Consider the following 27780-nt stretch of genomic DNA (forward strand, 5'->3'; position numbering starts at 1 on the left):
TCTGTTAAAAGCAGCCAGAGTCTGTGAACAAAGTCTGTGTGTCTTGGGTGGGCATATGCAGTTAGTATGAGAAAACAAAGGAAAGTTTTGTGCTTATAGAAAAATAAAGATATAATTAGAAAATTGGGGAGAAGTAGAGCAAAATGGGAGACTAGGACTCTCCAGCCCTCCTTCCCCTGCAGAAACACTGATGTGAACAACTACTTATGTGCGAAAATACCTTTGCAAGAGCTGAGGAAACCAGATGAAAGATCACAGCACCTGGGTGTAACACAGAAATAAGAAAGAGCACATCGAAAAGGGCAGGAAGAAAAGTTTCACCGTGTTACCTTCCCCAACTCCAGGAAGCACAGCATTGAGAGAGATACCATATGCCTGGGGAAAGGAGAAGGAAGTGAGCACCAGACTTTGCCTTAGACCCACACCACAGAACCATCTTCAGTAAAACCTGGCTCCCAAAGCCCCAGACTCTAGACAGTACCCATGGTCTGAACCTCCAAGCTCACCCTGACCCCAACCTAAATCCTGCAGCCCTAGGATTCAGGCCAGCCCTGCAAACTCAGTCTCCAGCCTCCTACAGCACTATTTCAACCTCAGTGACCCCACAATCCAGACCAGACCGAGTGCCAAACTGGACCCAGTGGCACTGGGCTTTAGGACCATCCCAGCAGCAAGCTGGTTTCAATAGCACCGGTCTTCATGCCTACTGAAGTGCCTGAAGAAGCCTGCACCAGTGATGTAGAGCCCTGCAGATTTTAGCTCAAGGTTCCCCCCAGCACAGATCTGCCCACTGGTTGTCCTAGGCACCAGACTAGCCTGCTTGAGGACTCTAGCAGCAAGCTTGCCCTTGCACCATGCCAGATGGCCTTCCTAGAATCTTTAAATAGGGTGAAAGGCTTTCACAGACAAAGTCACCCTGCAAAGACTAGAATAATTCCTACTTTCTCAAATGCACAGACATAAATGTAAGGCAACAAGAAACATAAAAACCAAAGAGACATTACATGACCAAAAGAACACAATAATCTCCCCATAGCAGACCCCAAAGCAATGGAGATAAAAAACTGCCTTACACAGAATTCAAAATAATTGTTTTAAGGAATCTCAGCAAACCTTAAGAAAATATAGGAAACAATTCACTAAAATTAGGAAGACAATAAATGACCAAAATGAGAAGTTTAACAGAGATATTGAAATTATTTAAAAAATCAAACAGAAATTCTGGGGCTGAAAAATACAATGAATGAAATTTAAAAAGGCATCAGAGAGCATCAACAGCAGAATTGATCATGCAGAAGAAAGAATATGAACTCAAAGACAGGTTATTTGAAATACAGTCAGAGAAGAAAAAGAAAAGAGAATGAAAAGTCATGAAGAAAGCTTACAGGATTTATGAAACACATCAAAAGAGCAAATATTTGAATCACAGGAATTCATAAAGGGGAAGAGAAAGACAAAAGTAGAAAGTTAATTTAAAGAGATAATAGTATAAAACCTTGCCAATCTGGTGAAAGATATAAATTTCCAGGTACAAGAAGGTCAATGGTCTCCAATCAGATTCAGTGCAAATAAGACTACACCAAAACATACTATACTCAAGCTGTCAAGATTCAAGGACAAAGAGAGAATCCTGAAAGCAATAAAAGAAAAGAAGCAACTAACATATGAGGGAGTTTTAACAAGGATAGCAGTGGGCTTTTTAGCAGAAACCTTACAGATCAGGAGAGAATGAAATGAAATATTCAAAGTGCCAAAGGAAGAAAAAAAAACCTGACAACCAAGAATACTTTTCTTGGCAAAGCTGTCTTTCAGAAATAAAGGAGAGATAAAGACTGTCTCGGGAAAACAAAAGATGAATACATCCATTACCACCAGACCTGTCTTACAAGAAATGCTAAAGCTGAAAGAAGTAAATGCTAACTAATAATATAAAAATATAAGAAAGTATAAAAATCACTGGTAAAGTAAATATACAGTCAAAATATAGAATACCCTAATACTGTAATGGTGGTGTGTAAATCACTTCTACCTCTAGTACGAAGGTTAAAAGACAATTTTTTTAAAAAAAAGTAGCTACAATAATTTGTTAAGGTATACACTATATAAAATGATGTAAACTCTTTCATCAAACATTTTAAATGAGGGAGTAAAGTAAAAGTGCAGTTTTTGTAGGCAATCAAAATTAAGTTATCAGCTTAAAATAGCCTGTTATAAGATGTTTTGTGTAAACTTCATGTTAACCACAAAGCAAAAACTTACAGTGATTACACAAAAGATAAAGAGTAATCAAAGTGTATCACTAGAGAAAATCACCTAATCACAAAGGAAGACAGTAAGAGAGAAAGAAAGGAATAAAGAACCTACAGACAACCAGAAAACAATAAACAAAATGGTTTTAGAAAGTACTTACCTATCAGTAATTATATTAAGTGTAAATAGATTAAATTCTCCAATCAAAAGACATAGAGTGGCTGAATGAATTCAAAAAACATGAACCAAGTATATGTGGCTTACAAGACACTCACTTCACTTTTAAGGACACACATAGACTGAAAGTGAAAAGATAGAAAAAGATATTTCATGCAAATGGAAATGAAAGAAAGAAAGCATAGGTATACTTACAACCAAAACAGCATGGTACTGGTACCAAAACAGAGATATAGATCAATGGAATAGAACAGAGACCTCAGAAATAGTGCTGCATATCTACAACCATCTGATCTTTGACAAACCTGACAAAAACAAGCAAAGGGAAAGGATTCACTATTTAATAAATTGTGCTGGGAAAACCGGCTAGCCATATGTAGAAAGCTGAAACTGGATCACTTCCTTACACCTTATACAAAAATTAATTCAAGATGGATTAGAGACTTACATGTTAGACCTAAAACCATAAAAACCCTAGAAGAAAACCTAGGCAAATACCATTCAGGACATAGGCATGGGCAAGGACTTCATGTCTAAAACACCAAAAGCAATGGCAACAAAAGCCAAAATTGACAAATGGGATCTAATTAAACTAAAGAGCTTCTGCACAGCAAAAGAAACTACCATCAGAGTGAACAGGCAACCTACAAAATGGGAGAAAATTTTCGCAACCTACTCATCTGACAAATGGCTAATACCCAGAATCTACAATGAACTCAAACAAATTTACAAGAAAAAAAAAAAAACCCTATCAAAAAGTGGGCGAAGGATATGAACAGACACTTCCCAAAAGAAGACATTTATGCAGCCAAAAAACACATGAAAAAATGTTCATCATCACTGGCCATCAGAGAAATGCAAATCAAAACCACAATGAGATACCATCTCACACCAGTTAGAATGGCCATCATTAAAAAGTCAGGAAACAACAGGTGCTGGAGAGGATGTGGAGAAATAGGAATACTTTTACACTGTTGGTGGGACTGTAAACTAGTTCAACCATTGTGGAAGTCAGTGTGGCGATTCCTCAGGGATCTAGAACTAGAAATACCATTTGACCCAGCAATCCCATTACTGGGTATATACCCAAAGGATTATAAATCATGCTGCTATAAAGACACATGCACATGTATGTTTATTGCAGCACTATTCACAATAGCAAAGACTTGGAACCAACCCAAATGTCCAACAACGCTAGACTGGATTAAGAAAATGTGGCACATGGGTGGCGGGAGGGGGAATGGGATAGCATTAGGAGATATACCTAATGCTAAATGATGAGTTAATGGGTGCAGCACACCAACATGGCACATGGATACATATGTAACAAACCTGCACATTGTGCACATGTACCCTAAAACTTAAAGTATAATAAGAATAAAAAAAATTTTTAAATAAAAAAAAAAAAAAGAAAATGTGGCACATATACACCATGGGATACTATGCAGCCATAAAAAATGATGAGTTCATGTCCTTTGGAGGGACATGGATGAAACTGGAAACCATCATTCTCAGCAAACTATCGCAAGGTCAAAAAACCAAACACTGCATGTGCTCACTCATAGGTGGGAATTGAACAATGAGAACACATGGACACAGGAAGGGGAACATCACACACCAGGGCCTGTTGTGGGGTGGCGGGAGTGGGGAGGGATAGCATTAGGAGATATACCTAATGTAAAATGACGAGTTAATGGGTGCAGCACACCAACATGGCACATGTATACATATGTAACAAACCTGCACATTGTGCACATGTACCCTAAAACTTAAAGTATAATAATAAAAAAATTTAAAAAAGAAAGCATAGGTATACTTACATCAGATGAGATACAGTTTGAATCAAATAATATAAAACAAGGCAAAAAAGGTCATGATAAAACCAGGCATGGTGGCTTACATCTGTAATCCCAACACTTTGGGAGGCTGAGGTGAAAGTATTGCTTGAGCCCAGAAGTTTAAGACCTGCCTAGGAAACATAGGGCAATCCTGTCTCTATAAATAACTAAAAAAAATTAGTCAAATGTGATGGTACATGCCTGTCATCTCAGCTACTTGGGGGGATTGCCTGAGCCCAGGAGGCTGAGGCTGCAGCGAGCCATGATTGCACTAGTGCACTCCAGCCTGGGTGACAGAGCAAGACCCTGTCTCCAAAACAAAAACTAAAACAAAAACAAAAGAAACAAAAAGAAAAAAAAAAAGATGGTCATTATGTAATGATGAAGGAGTCAACTTATCAAGACGATATAACAATTGTAAACATATGCACCCAATATTTGAGCAACTAAATATATAAAACAAATATTAATAGATCTGAAGGAAAGAGAGACTAATACAATAATACTAGGGGACTTCAACACCCTACCTTCAGCAATGGACAGATTGTCCAGGGAGAAAATCAATAAGAACACATCAAACTTAAACTATACTTTAGACCAAGGGGACCTAACAGGCATTTATGGAATATTTTTTCTACAAGCAGAAAAGTACCATTCTTCTCAATTGTACATGGGACATTCTACGGGATACATCATATGTTAGGTTACAAAACAAGTTTTAACAAAGTAAAGAAGGCTGAAATTATATCAGATATATTTTCTGACCACAATGATACGAAATTAGAAATCAATAACGAGGAATTCTGAAAAATTTGCAAATACATGGAAATTAAGTACACTCCCAAATAACCAATGGGTCAATGAAGAAATTAAAGGGAAAAAAATTTTTAAATCTTGAGACAAATGAAGATAGAAATGTAACATATCAAAACTTATGGGATATAGCAAAAGCAGTTATAAGAGGGGAAGTTTATAGCAATAAACACAAGAATACATCAAGAAAGAAGAAAGATCTCAAACAACCTATGTTACACCTCAAGAAACTAGACAAAGAAGAAGAACTAAGGCAAAAATTAGCAGAAAGAAGGAAACAATAAATATCAGATCAGAAATAAATGAGTTTAAAACTAGAAAAAAATAAGATCAACAAAACAAAGCATTGGCTTTTTGAAAAAATAAACAAAATTGAGAAACCTTTAGCTAGACTAAGAAAAAAGAGAGAACACTCAAATGAATAAAATCAGAAATGAAAGAGGAGACACTACCTTTCTCATACCATGTACATACAAAGACTCATAAGACACTGCTATAAACAATTTAATGCCAACAAATTGGATAACCTAGAAGAAATGGATAAATTCCTAAACACATACAGCCTACCAAGACTGAATAACAAAGAAACAGGAAAATCTGAACAGACCAATAATGAGTAAGATTTAATCCATAATAAAATACCACCCACCAAACAAAAGCTCAGGACCAGATGGTTTCACTGTTGAATTCTACTAAATATTTAAAGAACAAATAGCAATCCTTTTCAAACTCTTCTTAAAAATTGAGTAAGAGGGACTACTTCCAAACTCATTTTGTGAAGCCAGCATTACCCTGATACCAAAGCTAGACATGAACACTACAAGAAAAAAAAATTATAGGCCACTATCCTTGATAAATGTATATGAAAAATCCTCAACAAAATACTATCAAATCAAATTCAATAGCACATTAAACGCCATGATCAAATAAGATTTATCACTGGGATGCAAGAATGGTTTAACATATACATATCTAAAAGGTCATACACCACATTAATAGAATGAAGGACAAAAACCATATGATCATCTCAATAGATGTAGAGAAAGCATTTGACAAAATTCAACATTTTTTCATGATAAAAACTCTCAGCAAAATAGATACAGAAGAAATGTATCTCAGCACAATAGTGGCCATACATGACAAGCCCACAGCTAGTACCTGTGGCTGAAAGATTTCCCTCTAAGGTTAGAAACAAGAGTAGGATGCTGATATGATCTTGCTGTGTCCCCACCCAAACTCATCTTGAATTGTAGTTCCCATAACCCCCACATATCATGGGAAGGACTTAGTGGGAGGTAATTGAGTCATGGGGGCACTTACCTCAATGCTGTTCTCACAACACTGAGTGAGTTCTCACAAGATCTGATGGTTTTATAAGGAACTTGTCCCTCCTTTGCACTGCACTTCTCCTTCCTGCTGCCATGTAAAGAAGGACGTGCTTGCTTCCCCTTTTCTGCCATGATTGTAAGTTTCCTGAGGCCTCTCCAGCCATGCTGAACTGTGAGTCAATTAAACCCCTTTCCTTTATAAATTGTCCAGTCTTTTATTAGCAGTGTGAGGATGGACCAATACAGATTGCCCATTCTCACTTCTATTCAACATGTTACTGCAAGTCCTAGCCAGAACAATTAGGCAGGCAAAAGAAATAAAAGGCATTCAAATTGGAAAGGAAGAAGTTTTAAATTGTCCTTATTTGCAGATGACCTGATCTTATATATAGAAAATCCTGAAGATTCCACCAAAAAAAAAAAAACTGCTAGAACTAATAAACAAATTCAGTAAAGTGGCAGGATACAAACGCAACATACAAAAATCAGTTGCATTTCTGTGCACTAACAATAAACTATCTGAAAAAGATATCAAGAAAACAATCCAATTTACAATAACTACAACAAAATACTTAAGAATAAATTTAACTAAGGAGGTGAAATATGCACACACTGAAAACGTTAAGGCATTGATGAAAGAAACTGAAGAACAAAGAAATGAAAAGATACCCCATGTTCATGGATTGGAGGAATTAATATTGTTAAAATGTCCAGACTACTCGAAGTCCTCTAAAGATTCAGTGCAATCCCTATAAAAATTCCCATGGCGGCCAGGTGCAGTGGCTCACGCCTGTAATCCCAGCACCTAGGAGTTTGAGGTGGGTGGATCACCTGAGGTCAGGAGTTCAAGACCAGCCCTACCAACGTGGTGAAACCTTGTCTCTACTAAATACAAAAAATTAGCTGGGCGTGGTGGAGTATGCCTGTAATCCCAGCTACATGGGAGGCTGAGGCAGGATAATTAGTTGAATCCGTGAGGTGGAGGTTGCAGTGAGCTGAGATTGCACCATTACACTTCAGCCTTGGCAACAAGAGCAAAACTCCGTCTCAAAAAAAAAAATTCAAATGGCATTTTTTGAGAAATAGAAAAACAATTTAAAAATTTGTGTGGAGGCACAAAAGACTCCAACTAGCCAAAGCAATTTTAAACAAAAAGAACAAAGCTGAAAGCATCATACTACCTGATTCAATATATACAACAAAGCTATGTTAATCAAAAGAGCATGGTGCTTGCATAAAATAGACATGTAGAAAAATGGAACAAAATAGAGAGCTTGGATCCATGCATTTATGGTCAATTGATTTTCAACAAAGGTGCCAAGAATATGCAATAGGTAAAGGATATCTGTCTGTTTAATAAATGGTGTTGGGACAACTGGATATCCACATGCAGAAGAATGAAATTTGACCCCATCTCATGCCATATTAAAAAATTAACTCAAAATGGACTAAATACTGAAATGTAATACCCAAGGTTGTAAAACTACTAGAAGAAAATATAGAGGAAAAGCTTCACGACATTGGTCTGAGCAAATATTTTTTGGGTATAACACCGGAAGCACAATCACAAAAGCAGAAAGAACTGGGATTACATCACTTCTGCATAGGCAAGGAAACAATCAACAGAGTGAAGAGACAACCTACAGAATGGGAGAAAGTATTTGCAAATCATGTGTCTGATAAGGGTTATTATCCAAAATACATAAGGAGCTCAAACAACTCAATATTAAATACAAACAAACAAACAAACAGATTTTTAAATGGGCAAAGGACCTGAATAAACATTTCTTAAGGGAACATATGCAAATGGCTAACAGGTATGTGAAAAAATGCCCTGCCTCAGATATTATCAAGAAAATGCAAATTAAAACCACAATGAACATCACCATATACTGGTTAGAATGGCTATTATCAAGAAGATTAAAGATAACAAATGTTGGTGAGGATGTGCAGAAAAGGGAACCTTTGTACACTGTTGGTGGGAATGTAAATTGCTACAATCACTAAGAAAAACAGTATGGAGTGTCCTCAGATAAATAAAAAGTAGAACTACCCATATAATCCATGAATTTCGCTACTGAATATATATTCGAAGGATATGAAATCAGTACAGATGCTCCTAGAGTTACGATGGGACTACTTCTCCATAAACCTACCATAAATTGAACATATCATAAGTCAAAAATGCATTTAATACTTCAATAAACCCATTGTAAAGTTGAAAATCATGTCTAACCATCATAAATCAGGGACCATCTGTATACGGAAGAGATATCTGCTCTCCCATGTTCATTGCAGCAGTATTCACAATAGCCAAGATACAGAAACAACCTAAGTACCTATCAGTGGGCGAATGGATAAAGAAAATATATACACAATGAAATACATCTACCCACTGAAATACTATCTAGCCTTTGAAAAGGAAGAAATCCTGTTATTTGCAACAACAACCATGAACCTGGAGGATATTATGTTATGTAAAATAAGACAGGCATGGAAAGACATACATGACATCTCACTATATGTAGAGTGTACAAAAGATGAATTTATAGAAGTTGAGAGTATACGGTGGTAACAGAGGCTGGGGATATGAGGAAGAGGACTGGGGAGATGTTGGTCAAAGGATATAAAATTTTAGTTAAATAAGAGAAATACATTAAGAGATCTATTATACAACACGATTAATATAATTAATAATGTATTGTATTCTTAAAAATTACTGAGAGAATAGATTTTGTGTCATCACCACAAGAATAAGTACGTGAGGTAATATTTATGCTAATTAGCTCTAATTAGCCTTTTCACAATGTGTACATATTTCAAAACAACATGTAATGATAAATACCTCCAGTTTTTAATTTGGTAATTTTAAAAAGCGGTTACGATGGTAAAACAACAACCAACCAATCAACCAAACAAATGTATAGCGTTTGAATAAGAAAGGAAAGAAAATAGGTGAGGTAAGCAATAATTACTTTCTTCATCACAGGGCAACGGGCAGGGTGTCTCCCTTCCGGCATCCCCATTATTCACTTGGACAGTGACTTGTTCGCAGGACTCTGGAGATAAACGAGATCACAGCTGAGATCCAGTGGAGCCTTGCTCTGTCCTATTTCCATTTGGTTAGACCTCACCCTGCTTCTCCTTTCATCTCCTGTTTCTACTTATACCCCTGTCTGCATATATTGCTACGTGAAGGTGTTTGTGCTTCATTGATTCCTGGCCAGTCTCTCTCTACTTTCTCCTTTTGCCTTTTGTTTCTGTCTCTCTTCTTTGGTGAGACTCTGCAACTCTTCCCCTTTCTCTCTCAGTTTTTTGCTTCTAGCTTTCTTCCTCCAGGTCTTTGTCATCAGTATGTCAGTGTATCAGGCTCATCTGTATATCAGGCCCCCTCTGTGTCTATGTGCTTTTCCCCTGCTTGTTAAATAGGTGTCTCCTTGCATTGTGCATTAGACTCTTCCTCTGCCACCAGCCAGGGCCCCTTGGCTCCTCCCCATTCATGTGAACCCAGTCAGTCTTACCTGTTGGCTCAGCCTTTTGAGCATGTTGTTCATTTGTTTGTTGGCTTCCTAGGGAATCATTTTTGTCACTGGTTGTATCTTTTCTATTTGCATTTATCTGTTCTGTTTCACAGGGGTGCTCTGAGAGTCCATTTTCAGGTGGGGTTGTACCTAAACCATGGTTTGATTCACAGGTATTTTATTTGCCCCCTGCTGCCCGTCACTCCCCTCCAACCACTACAGCATGGGCCACTGATGGACGTAAGGTCAAGGCACCAAGGCAACAGCCAGATTCAAGCAGATGCAGGCAGAAAATGGTGAAGCAGGCACATGGGTAAAACGACCAGGCTCAGCGGCAGCAGGAACCAGCAGCAAGTGTGATTAAGGGGTGTGGGAGGAAGAAACCCTCCTAGGCAACCTAGAGGATAAGGACTTGTTATTTAAATCCCAGAAATGGAAAAACTGTAGATGCAAAAACTGAAAATTCTGGGCAATCATTAACACAAAGAGGCAACCCCACAGCACATTCCAGAACGGGGCAAGAATAGCAGAGGCTCAAAGAGTAGTAAACAGGAACAAACCAACATGAGATGGGGAACCCGAACGTGGCCAAGTCAGGCTTCGAAAAGAGTTTTCACCAGTTCCTGGCAGGAAGAAATTAGAAGTTTATTTCAGAAATCGAGGTATGGATTTTGCCATTCTCCCCTAATCCCTTTTTGGTCTCTGTAATGTAGGAGTTAAAGACCCCTTCTAAGTCTCAATGCAAAGGCCACCTGGAGCTGGCAGATGCCACCTAATTATTGAAGTCAGACTCCAGCCTTGAGAGTAGGGGACTGGGTCAGCTGCACCCCTGGCTGACAGGGGCCTTGGCCAGACAACTCTGCTGCATGTCCTCTGTGAGACACTCTGGTGACTGATGATGGCAGAGTGATCCTGCCTTTGTCCCCAGAGCTACCCTGCCCAGAGCCCTTAGCTCAGTTTCTTTGAAGTCGTGGTTGCCTCACGCCCACCCCCTTTCACACAACACCCTCCCTCTCCACATCTGTTCATGCTTTCTCATTGGCTTTTCCACGAGGACTCAGTGTCTGAGTGGCCTCTACTTCCTCCAGCTCTTGGTATTCTTTTTTTCTGGATCTTTTTGTCTGCAAATATTTCCTCATGTTTGTTTCATTTTTCTGTTTTTATTTTTTTAGATTGCCTGGATAGCACGGGGTTAGGAATGCAGGCTCTGGGGTAGAACGCCCTGGGTTTTTCCTTGTTCATCTGACCCTAGGTAAACTCCATTTGTGGTATGTCTGGATTTCAGTTACCTTATCTGCAAAATAGGCATATAAGTAATATTAATCTCCAATGGCTGTCACGAGCATTAAACCAACTGCCACAGAGCAGATGTTTAATCAAGGTGAGCTGTTAATGACACGGTTATTTTTGTTTTCTTTTACTCCTTTTCACGGTTTCATTTCCCTTCCTTTGTCCTTTAGGTACTTACATCCTCTTCCCATGTGCATCACTTCCTTTCTGAGTCTCTCTACATGACCGCCTTTCTCTTTGAATATTCCTGCTCTTGAACAACATCCTCACATTTAAATTTGTCCCCTCTTCTGCCATCACCAAGTTTCTCCCGTGATATAAGAAATACACATTTCAGTCTTCATTCCCTGCTCCTGGCCAGAGCTCCTAAAACCCTTGAAACATCCTAAGTCATAACAAGTGAAAAGAGCACTTTCTGTTATTCATAACGAGCCCCTTTCGACCACACCTGGGTTTATGTTAACGAGGTAACTTTTGGAAAGCCCCTAAGGGTTGGGTGGTGGTTGCCAGGGGAGCTGAACATGAGATTAAAGGGGTGGAACTTTCAGCTCCACCTCCTGACCTCCAGGGAGGGGAGAGGAGGGATGGAGCTTAACTTAATAATCAGGTGCCAATGATTTAATCAATCCAGGCTGTATAATGGAATGTCCATAAAGAACCCTAAGTGACTGGGTTCAGAAGTCTTCTGGGCTGGCAAACACATGGAAGTGCCAGGAGAGTCATGTCCCAGAGAGGGCAGAAGCTCTGTGCCCTTCCCCACGCTTTGCCCTATGCATTTCTTCCACTTGGCTGTTCTTGAGATGTATCCTTTATAATAAATGTCAAATATAAGTCAACATTTCCATGAGCTCTGTGTGATCTACTAGGAAAGTATCAAAGCCAATGAAGGGCTTGTGGGAACCTCCAACTTACAGGCAGTTGGTCAGAAGCACAGGCCACAACCTGAGACTTGCAACTGGCATCTGAAGTGGGGGGCATTCTTATGGGAACGAGCCTTAACCTGTGGAGCCTGTGCCAAGTCTGGGCAATTGGTGCCAGAATTCAATTAAATTATAAGATATCAGGTGGTATCTACAGAGAATTGGAGAACTGATTGATGTGTGGAGACCACCGACATGTTTGGTGTCAGAAGTGTTGTGAATATGACAGTACAGGTAAAACAGGAGCCTTTCTTTCCCCAGGGGTCTCCTCTTTGATGTTGACCTTGGGCCACAGGCTGTGGTTCTCAACCCTTCGCAGCTTTACACCGATCCCCTACAGGGACCTTTCTAAATCACAATTACTTCTAGGTAGTCGGCATCTGCAAATCTGGCCTGCTGACACGCTTGGTTCTGATTCCCTCATGGTTATTGAGCCAGCTATGCCTTGTCATGGCCACTTCTCCAGGACCCTGCACCTGGTTAGGAGCTCATATAACCCCCTCCTTGACTTCTCCAAAGTCCTTCCATATGTCTTCCCTGATTCACAATCTCCACTCAGAACCTTGGATCCCTAACCTCTCTTAGAAACAGTTTTTATTCTGTCATTTTTACCTTGTTCAAGACTTAGTTGGATGCCAGTCCTCTCCTCCCTCTCTTCTCCTTCACTTTCTTGGAGAGGCAATTTGTCATGGATTACTGAAGAGCGGGAGAGAGAAGAAGCAATTAGAGATCTACAGGGACCAGGGATAATGTCTGGAAATCATGCTTTTAGGAATTTCCAGCCCTTGGGTGACTCAGAGCTCAGAGGGTTCCACATGACCTAAAGTTCTCCCGTCATCCCCTGGGACAGAGAAGAGACCACCACAACAATGAAGCCTTCATTGTCCTACACAGAAAGGAGACACTCAAGATTTAAGGATAAAGGAGTAATGGAAACATTGTGAGCTGTGTTACCCTCAAAATTGTCAGATGGCACGGTAGGCGTATATCAAGTGTAAGGAAGAAACTGGGGAATTCCCTGGGGAGAAGGTCTCAAGTCCTAGAGAGATTCCTTTTTTTTTTTATAATCAGCCAGGTGCAGTGGCTCACACCTGTAATCACAGCACTTTGGGAGGCCGATGCAGGAGGATTGCTTGAGCCCAGGATTTTGAGACCAGCCTGGGCCACATAGCTAGACCTCATCTCTGAAAAGAAAAATAAAATTAGCTAGATGTGGTGTTGCACACCTATGGTCCCAGCTACTCAAGAGGCTGACTGAGGTGGGAGGATCACTAGAGCCCGGAGGTTGGGGCTGCAGTGCGCCGAGATTATGCCACTGCACTCCAGCCTGGGCAACAGATTGGAACTGTCTCAAAAAACATAAATAAACAAAAAATAAATGAGAAAACCTCAACATCTTTAAAGATGAGGCTAGAAACAGGAGAACGTTGTCTTAATTGGGTCAGGGAGGATGAACAGTTCTCAAATAAACATAACAGAGGACACAGGGGCAGCTTGTGTGGACTTCAGGGTCCAAGAGTCAGCAGCATCTCCCTGATGGTGGGTGGGCTTGCTGCGCTGGGTGGGGCGGTGGGCGGTGCTGTCCCAGGTCAGTGACAGTGAGCCTCAGGGCAGGTCGCCCAAGCAAAAGGCGCGCCAGAAACTAAGACGTGAGTTGTGGGCACTGGAGCTAGGAAGCGGGATCCCTGCAGTCCATGGAGAGGAACAGAGCCCCTGAGAATGTGGGCAGTAAAGGTAGCACCGTTCCCTTCATCCCCACAGCCTGGACCATCCTGGTTACAAACATAACATTGACTCGAAATTTGTGCCCAGGTATTTGATTTCCTTTTATTCCTTTTCTGACTTGAATTTTTGCTATAGAAATTATTTTATTATTAATTTAGATAAGGTTAGTATTGACACAAATCAATAAGCCATATACAACTACTGCTTACACTTCTTTCCTTGTTTATAAACCTGTAGTATTTCTTGATTGCCTAGCAAGTAAACTTCAAATTCCTTAGCTTTAAATTCCAGACCTTTCAATATCTTCCTCCAATTGATCTAAGTCAACTCCTATACTGCTTCTCACTCTCAGATTTAGCCAAATCTAATTTGTCCTGTTTTGCAGACATGTTTTCACACTTTTATTCCAGTTCCCATAGCATCCACCATCTTCAGGGCATGTGCCCATTTTTCTTGTGATGTCTGTATCTCTTATTTGGAGAACTGGGTTGAGATCAAACTGTGTGGGAATAAAAAGTTTTCCAGGCAAGTAAAAAAAAAATTGGAGCATGTCTTTAACGTGTACCATTTTAATAGTATAAATTATGCATTCTCAGGAAAAAGGTCAAGAATGAAACCTTTAGTTTAGTATAGCACCAAAAATGGTCCCTGGCAGAGTAATCAGTTTTATCATTGCTTAATTAATCTTTGTTTCACCCCTTGTGGATAAAGGGTTAGCAAAACCACTTTTGCTTCATTGAAGGCAAACTTGACCCAGGGTTAACTTTCTTGCTTATATTCTGGAAACCTAATAAAGGTAGCCTTTTTTGCAGTGTTACTAGGCAAACACTGAGGTTAGAAATGACCCATGACTGGTTGACTGGGACTATATATGGACAACAAATACCTGTGGGGAAGCCATAGTTGTGGTCTTCCTTCAGTTGGTAACTCTTGTAACTCAGCTTGCTCCTGTAACTCAGCTTTCCCCTTAGGGGGTCCTGAAAGCTGTGACTATGGAGTTGTTACAAGAGACATATACTCCCACAGGCATGTGGTGCTGAACCAAGGTGGATCTTGCACCCACAGCTGTTGTCACTCAGGGCAGGTAGTAGTCAATTCGGTGGACTGCTATGTAGACCACTGCAAGGGCTCCCACTGAAGATAAGAAGCTGCCCTGTTGGGATTTTGTTTCTTACCCTATGCTCTTCTAAGTAAATCTGATGCCAGTGTGGCTCTGGTTGTCCTGTGAGTCTAAGTGGCCAGTGAAACAGACCTCCAGGTACTTAGTTTACCATAGCCATATGCCATGAAGTTCGAGAAGACTCATGACATGTCTGTTTTGTTAACTACTCTATGCCCACTGCCCAACACAATGTGTCACACATGGTAGGAGATCAGTATATGCTTATTGAAAAAAATTGGCCCTGGAAATCAAAAGGTAGATAATAAATCTAATTACCGTTTTTGAAGCTTTTATAAATGGGAATTAAATCGGGGTATTCCCGCATGTTGACGTCGCTGAACAGTGCGTCCACAACTGCCTGTTTAAATATCTTCTCCAGTTCACTGAGAGCATTGTACACCACTCTGTGTACAGGGACCAGGTTTCTCAAAGACTCTTGAAAATCCTTAAAAAATATTGAATGGAGAAAATATAAATACAGACTTCCAAGTTACAGAAGAGCTCTAGAAAGGAATTCTATGGCTACTGTATTCTAATTTCTCTACATAGGTATTTTCATGTGAAGTTCCATAATTTTTACTTGTTTGTATAGCCAGTAATGAAAGAAGTAAGTCCCTTCTCCTTAAAAATACCCACTGATGAGCCTGATTGCTTCACCCTCATTTACATTAGATGCAAAAAGGGGAAACTTGGAAGGATAAATGTGGGCTCAAAGTCCTTTAACAGCCTGATCCATATGTTTTTAGGATAGATGTAGCAGGCAATTGATGAGTGGCTGTTTTGTTGGCTGGACAACCCCTGCTCTTCCCCCAAGACTGATTAGGCCTGAAGGGCCCAAGGAAACCAGGCAACCAGTCTCCCCTTGCTGTGAACTTGGCCACAGAGGAAGCATATTCACAGCCAGAGATGACTTGCTGCTCTCTACCTCCAACAGGGCCTATGGGTGGAATTTACCCATATTCCAAGACTCCAGAAATGCACAAAAAAAAGGAAAGACAAGAAAACAAATGTGTTGGAGAAAGAATAACAAGCACTACCTCCAAATTTGTCCTCTCTAGACACCAATTCCCTGTGGGTTTTAATGTTCCCAGATCTAGGTATTTTAAATTGATGTTAACTGGAAGAAAATGCTGTGTCAATTGCTATTTCAAGTAAATCACTTCATTAAAATTATTTTTAAGTTTTAGTTTATGTTATAGTGTATGAATTCTACAAAACATTGTACATTTATGGAGAACACCTGTTTCCGTTCCAGTTTCTCCAGTACCATTCACCCCAACTCCAGAGGGCACCATGGAACCCCATTCCCTCAGCCGGAAGTGGGACCATCTCCAGCGACCTCTGCTTCTCCTCTCCTTTCCTACTTTACAGGAGCACTTACAGAAACACTTGAAAAAGTTCCCCACTCACAGGAGACCTGTCAGTTAGCAAATTGTACCCTGAAGTTTTGGTCTAGGTTATCAAAGCATAACTTACTTTGGGGCTGGTTTACCGGATTGTGACATAATACTTACTTCAAACATTTTATTTTTGATGAGACGACGATCACGGAGGCCCTGAAGGAATGGAAATGGCTTTTTTATTGCATCTGAAATCTCCACCTTATGTCTTTGGAAGTGCTCAAATACAATATCACAGGGCAGCCTGTCATCTACATCCTGGTCTTCCGTGAACATCCTAGGGAAAAAGGACACCATGTGAAAATGGTCATCAAGATTCTGAGATGTTTGTGGAGGCTGTAAGACTTTATATATAAAGGACAAGCTACAAAGAACGAACATATATAAAATAGGTGGTCCTCAGTAGAGGCCAGAATAAATGGAATTGAAGTAACAAAAAAGATGTAATAGAAGAAATGGAAGTTGTGAAAAACTATATAGAGGACTGAAAAAGTTCTGTCTAAACTGAACAAAGCCATTGTAAAGATACCTTCACCTAACCATATATGGAATATTTTTTGAAATAAAAATTAAATTCCTACAGAATCTAGATGGAATAAGCAGGTCATCCACAGAGAAATGAAAAACAATGGAATAAAAATAAAATCTAACCTTGAATATGCATCTTAATTAACAACTGAGAGAAAACAAATCTGAGAAAGATGAAAATAAGATGTCCTTCTCTAATCTGTAGCTGTTAAGAAATATAATCCTACATCATTAATTCATACATAATACAATGCAGTTTAATAATAATAATGATACCACATTATTGAGAATTTCATGAGAATATCAATGATATCTCCTAGAATTCCTGATTCTACTTTGTATTAATATAAATCTCTCTGTATTATTGTTATATATGGTGAATCATTTTAGGCATCTGAATTTCAGAAATTGTTGCCATTTCCAGTGAAAGTAATTTTAAAGTTGAATCTCTAATTCTGGTTCTTAGTTGATTACTTTATTGCTCTGATAATGTTTTAGTCAACATCTCAGTATTTCTTAATATTATGAAAACTTATGAGCCCTTCCTTCCCAACCAGAAGAGAATTATTGGCACTTTCCAGTATCTAACGTGAGGCAGGAAACAATAATGTTACATTATTGTTTTGAATTTCTGTAAAAAAAGTTTCTGGCTAAAGATCACTAAAATGATAACAAAGGAATTAGATTCACAATGACAAAGAGAATGGCAGAGGACAATGAGCAGATAAGAGATTTCAAGTAAAATCTTGAAGGTGAAAAGTGGTCAGAAAAGTGCTAGTTGCAATAGCAGGTAGGGGATGGATGCTTTCAGAGGTTAGGAATCATGGTGCCCTACAGAATTTGTAAGAAACAACGGAGATTTGAAGGGAGACACAGAGCCAAAAACTGATGTGTTATTTGAGAAATGAACAGAACAGTGTGTGCCCTGCCTGTCAACCCACATGCTGACCACATGCTGACCACATGCAGCCAGGAAGCCTCTCAGGGCAACCATTGCTGTCATTTTTTCCATCATATCTTAATACTGCCTGCTACTGGATTTCGTATAAATGGGATAAAAGATATATATGCTTTTGTGTCTGCCTTCTTTTGCTTATCATTCATGTTGATGTGTTGAACAGTAGTTTGTTCATTTTTGTTGTTGAGTGGCATCCCATTGTGTGAATATACCACAATCTGCTTATTCAATTTTCTGTTCATGGTCATTGGAGTTGATTCCACTTTGAGACTAGAATAAATAAAATTGCTGCTCTTGTACAAGTCTTTTTGTGGCAAGATGTTTTCACTTATCTTGGGTAAATATGTAGGAGTGGAATTGCTGGGTCATTGTGTAAGAGTACATTTAACCATTTTAGAACCTGCCAAACTGTTTTTCAAAGACTATCAGAGATAGCATTTCTAGTTTTAGCCATTCCAGTGTGTGTGATGTGATATGTCATTTTAGTTTTAATTTGTATTTCTTTAATGATAAAATGATGTCAAGCACATTTTCATGTGTTAATTGGCAATTTTTATTTTGTAAAGTGTCTGTTCAAGTCTTTGGCCCATTTATATTATTCAATTTTACTTATTGATGGGTAGGAGTTTTTTAAATATATTATGGATAGCAGTGTTCTGTCTGATTTATGTATTGCGAATATTTTCACCCAGTCTGTAGCTTCTCTTTCATTTTCTTAATCATGTCTTTTGATGGGAAGCAATCTGTAATTTTGATGAAATCCAATTTATTATTTTTTCTTTTATGATTAATGACTTTAGTGTACTATCTAATAAATATTTGCCTACTCCAAGGTCATGAAAATATTTAAAAAACAATTTATGATATTAGCATGGGTTTATATATGTACTTTCTATGCTATACCATTGATCTATTTGTCTACCCTTATACTGATAAGATTTTGCCTTAAATGTCATGGCTTAACGAAAGTCGTGAAGTCAATTAGAAAAGATTGTCTTGGATTTTCTAGATTTTTTGCTTTTATACATTATCTTTTCAAATCAATTTGTCAATTTCTTCAAGAAAAAACTTTAGGACTTTTTTTTGGATTTGAATTGAAGCTACAGATAAATTTGGGGGAGATGACAACAATATTGAGCTTCCAATCTGTTAACATTGTATATCTCTCCATTTACTTAGATGTCTTTAATTTTACCCAGCACTGCTTATAGTTTTTAGAAGTCATGTACATCTTTCATTAAATTTATTCCTCTCCAAAAACCTATTGAAATAAAAAATTTAATTTAATTTAATTTAAAAAATAATAAATTTATTCCTAGTTATTTTATTATTTTGGTGTTACTTTAAATGATAATGCTTTTCAAATTCCTCATTACTGTTATATGAAAATATAATTGGTTTGAAACATACTAACCATGAATTTATGGCATTGCTAAATTCATGTAGTATTTCTAGTAAATTATTTCTAGATTTCCTTTGTATTTTAAAGAAAATAATTATATCATCAACAAATAGACTGATTTACTGTTTCTTTCCAAACAATTATTTCCGTTTTTTGGTCTTACTTCCCTGGTTAGGAGTTTGAATACAATGTTGAAGAGAAGTGATGAGAGTGGACTTCCTTGCCTTATTTCCGATTTCAGGGAAGAAGCACTTAGCAGCACCATTAAGTGTGATGTTTGCTATAACTTTATACATATTCCTGCTTCTCTCTTTCCTTCCTTCCTTCTTTCCTTTCTAAAAGATTTGAAAATAACTACTGATTGAGTGAAATCAGACCTTATAAAACCTTATGTAACACTGAAAATAAAAATAAAAAGCAGACATAGTTTGCATTTTTAGAGAGATAAAACAAGGAAAACAATGAGTTGTAAAAGATAAAACAGGAAGTCCTAGCCCAAGCAGTCAGACAAAAGAAAGAAATAAAGGGCATCCTAATCGGTAAAGAGGAAGTCAAACTGTCACTGTTCACCAACGATATGATTAGTATCCTAAGATATAGATCTGATAAATGAATTCAGTAAAGTTTTGGGATACAAAATCATCAGTAGCACTGCTATACACCAACAATGATCAAGCTGAGAATCAAATCAAATCCCTTTTACAACAGCTGCAAAAAATAAACAAATAAAAATAAACCAAAAAAAAAGCAAAACAATAACAACAACAACAAAAATCCAAAAAACCTTAGGATATACCTAACCAAAGAGGTGAAAGATCTCTACGAGGAGAACTACAAAACACTGCTGAAAGAAATCATAGATGACACAAGCAAATGGAAACACATTCCATGCTCATGGATGGATAGAATCAATATTGTGAAAATGATCATACTGTCCAAAAGCAATCTACAGATTCAATGCAATTCCCATCAAAACACCATCATCATTATTCACAGAACTAGAAAAAACAATCCTAAAATTCATATGGAATCAAAAAAGGGCCCACATTGCCAAAGCAAGACTAAGCAAAAATTCCAGAATCTATAAATAACTCAAACAAATCAGCAAGAAAAAATTCAGATAATCTTATCAAAAAGTGGGCAAAGGATATGAACAGACAATTCTCAAAAGAAGATATGCAAATGGCCAAGAAATATATGAAAAAATTCTCAACATCACTAATTATCAGGGAAATGCAAATCAAAACCACAATGTGATACCACCTTACTTCTGCAAGAAAGACCATAATTAAAAAATAAAAACATGATAGATGTTGGCATGGATGTGGTGAAAAGGGAACACTTTTACACTGCTAGTGGGAATGTAAACTATTACAACCGCTATGGAAAACAGTATGAAGATTCCTTAAAGAACTATCATTTGATCCAGTAATCCCACTACTGGGTCTCTACCTAGAGGAAAATAAGTCATGATATGAAAAAGACATTTGCACACACGTTTATAGCAGCACAATTAGCAATTGAGAAAATGTGGAACAAGCCTAAATGCCCACTAATCAATGAGTAGATAAAAAAAGTGATATATATACATATATGTATATATACACATATATGTATATATATACACACACATATATATGGTATATATGTGTGTATACATATGTGTGTGTGTGTGTGTGTGTATATATATATATATATATATATATATACCATGGAGTACTATTCAGCCATAAAAAGGAGTGCAATAATGGCGTTCTCAGCATCCTGGATGGAGTTGGAGACCATTATTCTAAGTGAAGCAACTCAGGAATGGAGCCAAGTATCATTATGTTCTCACTTATTAGTGGGAGCTAAGCTATGAGAATGCAAAGGCATAAGAATGATACAGTGGATCTTGGGGACTCAGGGGAAAGGGTGGGAGGGGAGTGATAGATAAAAGAATACACATTGAGTTCAATGTACACTGCTTGGGTGACAGATGCACCAAAATCTCAGAAGTCACCACTAATGAACTTATCCATGTAACCAAAACCACCTGTTCCCCCAAAACTACTGAAATAAAATAAAGACAAAATGGAAAAAGTATGAAAAATTATTTAAACAGAATGAAAGGAAAAATGATACTGAAGGGCAATATTAACAATACTGAAAAAGAATCATCAATATTGATGATATCGATATTGACTGGAATCAAAGAGAATCCAACTAAAGACACAACTAAGAAAAAATGACACAAAAAATGTTGAAATTGAAAATTAGCAAGTTATGGTATGCAACCGTAAACAAAACAAAAAGCAAGACTGTTCTCATTTAATGTCAAATCAAAATTCAAGAAACAAATCATGAGACAAATGTTTTACAGGCATTGAAAAACAATTCACCCCTGTTTTTTGATTCTTTACATATACAAAAATGTACAAAGAATACAGGCTCTGGATAAATTAATGAGTGATTTAATATTTAATCTTGGGACTTAAAAACAGAGAACATGGCTGGGCGCGGTGGCTCATGCCTGTAATCCCAGCGCTTTAGGAGGTTGAGGCGGGTGGATCACGAGGTCAGGAGTTCAAGACCAGCCTGACCAACATAGTGAAACCCCATCTCACTAAAAATACAAAAATTAGCCAGGCATGGTGGTGCGTGCCTGTAATCCCAGCTACTCAGGAGGCTGAGGCAGGAGAATTGCTTGAACCTGGGAGGCGGAGGATGCAGTGAGCCTCTGCACTCCAGCCTGGGTGACAGAGCAGGACTCTGTCCCAAACAACAAAAACAACAACAACAACAACAAAAACAAAAAACAAACAAACAAACAAAAAAGAAAAAACAGAGAACACGTATTTCTCAATATCCTTGAAATATATATCAATATTCAGCATAATCTTAGCCACAAAAGAAGTCACAAAAAGTTATAATCACTAGAAGTGAAACAGACTTCATATAGAAAATAAATTACTTAAGATTTTAGAAAACAAAAAAAAATGCACTGTGTTGGATCAAAGATGAAATAAAACTTGCAGTTAGAGGTTATTTAGAACCAAGAAGAAAGAGAAAACTAATGACAATGAGATTGAATGAAACAAAAAAATAGTTCAACTTTAGAAAGTCTCTATAATTTTATATCAATAAATAAAAGGAGAAAACGTATTTAAACATATTCGAGAATGGGTTTAAAAGGGAATTTGGTAAGTCCTAGCAGCTATTTTTTAAAAATTAAAACTCTTTATGAAATAAAAACTAACACAACATGAAGTCTCTAAAATCAGCAAATGTTGTAGTAAACATTAATGGTGAAGTCATTTAAATAGAAAACAATATGGGGATGTCTACCATTACCACGGTCTTTTACATATATATGTGTGTGTGTGTGTATACACATATACATATGTGTTCATATATACATATTTTAGAAGCTTTAGCTAATGCAATAGGATATGAAAATAAAATAATTGGTAGAAATACTAAAATAGTGTACAATATGTTCTATAATTATATATGTAGGAAACCTACAGACCTAATAAAATTCATAAGAACTAGAAAAAGAATTTACTGAGGAGTATATATTAGTCCGTTTTCACACTTCTATAAAGAACTGCTCGAGACTGGGTAATTTATAAAGGAAAGAGGTTTAATTGACTCACAGTTCAGTGTGGCTGGATAGGCCTCAAGAAACTTACAATCATGGTGGAAGGCGAAGGGGAACTAAGGCACCTTCTTCACAAGGCAGCAGGAAGGAGAAATGTCAGGTGAAGGCGGAAGAGCCCCTTATACCATCAGATCTTACGAGAACTCACTCATTATCATGAGAACAGAATGGGCGAAATTGCCCCATGATTCAATTAACTCCATCTGGTCTCTCCCTTGACATTTGGAGATTACAGGGATTACAATTCAAGATGAGATTTTGGGTGGGGACACAGCAAAACCATATGAGAGTATGAATAGAAAATAGATATATAAAACTTATAGTTTTTATTTGGAACGACATACATTGAAAAAAAGACTCAATAGCAAATACAAATATATATATTTATAAACATCTGAAAGGTATGAGACCTATATGAAGAAAACGATAAAAAATCTTATTGAAGAAAATTAAATAAGATGTAAATAAACAGAGATTATGAAAGGCCTCCAATTACAAAAAATGTAGTAATTTTAAAACATCCATTATTCTGAAATTATTATGTAAGTATAGTGCACTTGCAACCCGGAACCCCATTGAAACTGGATAAAATATTCCTGCATTACTTTGCTAAGGATAATGGCCTCCAGCTTCATCCATGTCCCTGCAAAGGACATGATCTCATTCCTTTTTTATGGCTGCATAGTATTTCATAGTGTATATGTACCATATTTTCTTTCTCCAGTCTATAATTGATGGCCATTTAGGTTGATTACATGTCTTTGCTATTGTGAATAGTGCTGACTGCATGTTCTCACTTATAAGTGGGAGCTAAATGATGAGAACACATGGACACAGGAGGAACAATGCACACTTGGGTGTGTCAGAGGGTGGGAGCTGGGAGGAGGGAGAGGATCAGGAAGAAGAGCTAGTGAATGCTGGTCTTAACGCGTGTGTGATGGAATGAATTACACAGCGAATCACCATGGCACACTTTTGGCTATGTAACAAATCTGCACATCCTGTACATGTGCCCCTGAACTTAAATAAAAGTTGGAAAAAAAGCTGAATCAAATAATGTAAATATTTAAATGACAGAACAAATATCTGAGTCAGACAAGAAAAATTTGAGAAGAGAATAGTTAAAGGAAGATTTCTCTTAATAGGTTAAAATGTTTTTAAAAAGCAATGCAGATATAAAAGAGTGTAGAAAAGCATTTTCAATATATATGACAAAGGGTTAATATATCTGATATTAATGGGCAAAGACTACAGTCTATTAATAAAAAGCAACAAATAACCCCTCCAAAATGGACCTGAACAGGCAGCTTAAATAAGAGAAAATGAAAATGTCTAATAAACATATGAATACATAAAAACTAAAATATCAATGAGAAACCATTGCTCACCCATTAGATTGGCAAACACAATTTCATTAGTGACACTATGTCACGAGGGAGAAGATTCAGAGAAACAGACACTTACTCATCCCTGGTGTAAGCATGAATTACTACAGCCTTTTCAGAAAAGATTTGGCAACATCTACTAAATTTTAAGATATACTACAGACTGACCCAGCAGATCCGCTTTCGGAATCTATCCTATAGAAATAAAAAGACAACATCCATCTTATAAAAACAAGAACTGCAGAACTTTCAATTCTCCCAATTTCTTCAAGAGTGAAAGCCAGATCCTTACACCGTTCAAAGGGTCTGAAATGATACATCCTTTGCTCCTCTCCTTTTGCTCATGTCTGTTGGGCCACACTCACCTCTGGTGTTTCTTGACTACACCAGAGATTCTCTAGCCTTAGGGACTTGATACTGGCTATTTTCTCTACTTAGCATAGACACATATATCTATGTAGTGAACTAACTCCCTTGTCTCTTTCAGATCCTTGCTTCACTATCACCTTCTCAATGAGGCCTGCTTTGACCAACCTATCTAAAAATCACAATCACAATCCCCCTAGCCTGCCCCCACACTCCCAAGCCCCTAATCTGCCTCTATTTCTTTTTCTCATGCCCTTACTACTCCCTAACATGCTAAATGAATTACTCATTTGTTTATTGTTTATCATATTCTTTATTGTCTCTTTTCCCCCAAAAATATATATGCCATGAAGGCAGAGATTTTGTCTGTTTTGCCCACTGATTTTTCTTGAGTATCTGATATATACAAGGTGTTCCATAAATATTTGTTGATTAGATGCTCATAAATGCAAAATTTTTGTTGAAGCATTGTTTTTACCAGCAAAAAACCCTCAACAATAACACATACTCCTAAACCTGAAAACAACCTAATTGTCTATTCAGCTGACTGGTTAAGTACATTATTGTAAATATACACTGTTGAACTATTACATAGCTATTTAATTCTAGTAATTTGGATAGACGGTCATAGTTTTGTTGTTCAATGTAAACATCATGTTTAGATCAAGATATTATGATCTCATTTTTATATAAATTAAATGAAACAAGTCTTTCACTTGTATATAAAATTCAGAATAAATATTAGGGAAGGCATGGAACCACTACACCCCAGGTGTCAACACTGGCTTAGTGGACAGTTTTAGGGTTCTAACCAGGTCCCTTCAGATCTTTCTTTTACCATTTTTTAGGTAATATCAGAGAAAAGAAATAATACAGTAAACAGAAAAAGACTTTTGAGTAAGTATATTTAATAACCCCATAACTTATTCAACAATATTGAGACCTAATAAGTTATAGGGTTATTAAATATACTTACTCAAAAGTCTATTACTCAATATTAGGTCAATATTATTCAATAATATTGAATAAGTTATGAATAATATTCAACCAACTAGGAAACTTAGAAATTTAAAAGTTAAGTTTGCAAATTCAAACATAAAGGTAGGCAAAATAATAAAACATTTTAAAATAAAAAGGGTGAACAAAGAGAATGCAAGACTTGTGTGCTGAAAATGGCAAAACATTGCTGAGAAAAATTAAAGATCAAAATAAATAGAGATGCCCATGTTCATGGATTGAAAGACTCAATATGTTTAACATGGTAATTCTCTCCAAATTGATCTAGAGACTCAATATGATTCCTATCAAAATCCCAAATGGCCTTTTGCAGAAATTGAGAAGATGATACTAAAATTTACATGGAATTGCAAAGAACCCAGAATATCCAAAACAGTCTTGAAAAAGAAGAAAAAACTTGGAAGACTTATACTTTGTGATTTCAACACTTATTGCATGAATCAAGACAGTACTGGCATAAATATACGTAAAGATCAATACAACAGAGCTGAGAGTGCAAAAATAAATCCTTAGGTTTTTGGTCAATTGATTTTCAACAAAAGTGCCAAGGCAATTAAATGAGGAAAAGACAGTCTTTTCAACAAATAGTACTAGTACAACTGGATAGACACATGCAAAAATATGAAATTAGACCCTTACCTCACACCATATGCATAAATCAACTCAAAATGGATCATGGATCTAAATGTAAAAGCAGGATGGCTTTATGGGCATGCATCCTGTGCAGTCACAAAGGACTCTGTGCTTAGTTTAGTGTTCTGCTTTCACTGTTTTGAAATCCTTAATAATTTTTGAACAAAGATCCCCCCACTTTCATTTTTCACTGGGTTCCCCAAATTATGCAGTAGTCTTGTAAAACAGCAAAAATGATAAGACTTTTGGAAGAAAACACAGGCAAAAATCTTTGTGACTTTAGGTAAGACAAAGAATTAGCTACAACAAAAGTATAATCCTTAAAAGAATAAATGATAAGTTAAAATTTAACAAAATTTAAATCTTTTGTGCCTCAAATATACCATAAAGAGAAAGAAAAGATTAGTCACAGTCTGGGAGAAAATATTAGCCATCATATTTTTAATAAAGTACTTGTATTCAGATATGTAAAGAATTCTGACAACTCAATAAGAAAACAAGCTAATTAAAAATGGACAAATGATTTGAATAGATATTTCTCCAAAAGACATATGAAAAATAAAAACATGTGAAGAGATGTTCAGTAGCATTAGTTATTAGAAAAAAGCAAATCAAGCCACAACAAAATACCAAAATACATTCACTGGAATGACTACAAAGACATAAAATAATAAGTTTTAGCAAAACTTGAACCCTTATACATTGCTGTAAAATGGTCTTTTGGAAACACTGGATTTTAAAAAAGTTAAACATAATGCTACTATAGAACCCAATAGTTTCACTACTAAATATCTACCTAGAAAAGAAAATGTATATCCACACAAAGGCTTGTATGCAAATACTCGGGACAGCATTATTCATAATAGTCAAAAAATAAAAACAATCCCAATTTCCATTGACTGGCAAATGAAAAAATACATTGATAGAGCCATATAACGGAATACAATTCAGCAATAAAAAAGGAACAAAATATAAATACATGCTAAAACATGGATGAAGTTCAAAAATGTCACGTTCAATGAAATAACCCAGATGTAAAAGACCACATAATATATGGTCCATTTACATGAAATGTCCAGGAAAGGGAAAACTACAGAGATAGAAAGTATATTGGTGGTTGCCTAGGGCTGGAGAATAGGAGCAGGAACTGATCCCAAATAGTCATGAAGAAGCTTTTAAAGGTAGTGAAAATATTCTACACTTGGATTGTGATGATGGTTGCACAACTCTGTAATTCTGTTAAAAATCATTGAGATACACACTTAGGAGAATTTTACAGTATGTAAATTATACCTCATTAAAGCTGTTAAAAAATAAAGGTGGGTGTGCAGAATAGACTCAGTTGAAGAGTAATTTAGTGAGCCACATTTTTCTTTCTGGAATATAGGCAGGGAAAGATATGGAAAATGTGAAAAAAGAAGGTT

General features: G+C 37.0%; 1 protein-coding gene across 8 annotated transcripts in view; it reads right to left on the minus strand.

Annotated features, from left to right (window-relative positions):
* Positions 1–27780, minus strand: part of SP100 (SP100 nuclear antigen) — a 137028-nt gene that overhangs the window by 93233 nt on the left and 16015 nt on the right. For all 8 annotated transcript variants that reach the window (XM_032753954.2, XM_058437573.1, XM_058437552.1 and 5 more), the window contains exons 3-8: positions 16539–16701; positions 15301–15469; positions 12750–12833; positions 10488–10550; positions 9928–10077; positions 9382–9465 (exon numbers count right to left, since the gene is read on the minus strand). In XM_032753954.2, coding sequence (XP_032609845.1) covers positions 9382–9465; positions 9928–10077; positions 10488–10550; positions 12750–12833; positions 15301–15469; positions 16539–16701 — 713 coding nt within the window. The remainder of the gene's footprint in view (positions 1–9381; positions 9466–9927; positions 10078–10487; positions 10551–12749; positions 12834–15300; positions 15470–16538; positions 16702–27780) is intronic.

This window comes from Hylobates moloch, unplaced genomic scaffold, assembly GCF_009828535.3.
Source record: "Hylobates moloch isolate HMO894 unplaced genomic scaffold, HMol_V3 SCAFFOLD_1, whole genome shotgun sequence".
Classification (NCBI taxonomy): domain Eukaryota; kingdom Metazoa; phylum Chordata; class Mammalia; order Primates; family Hylobatidae; genus Hylobates; species Hylobates moloch.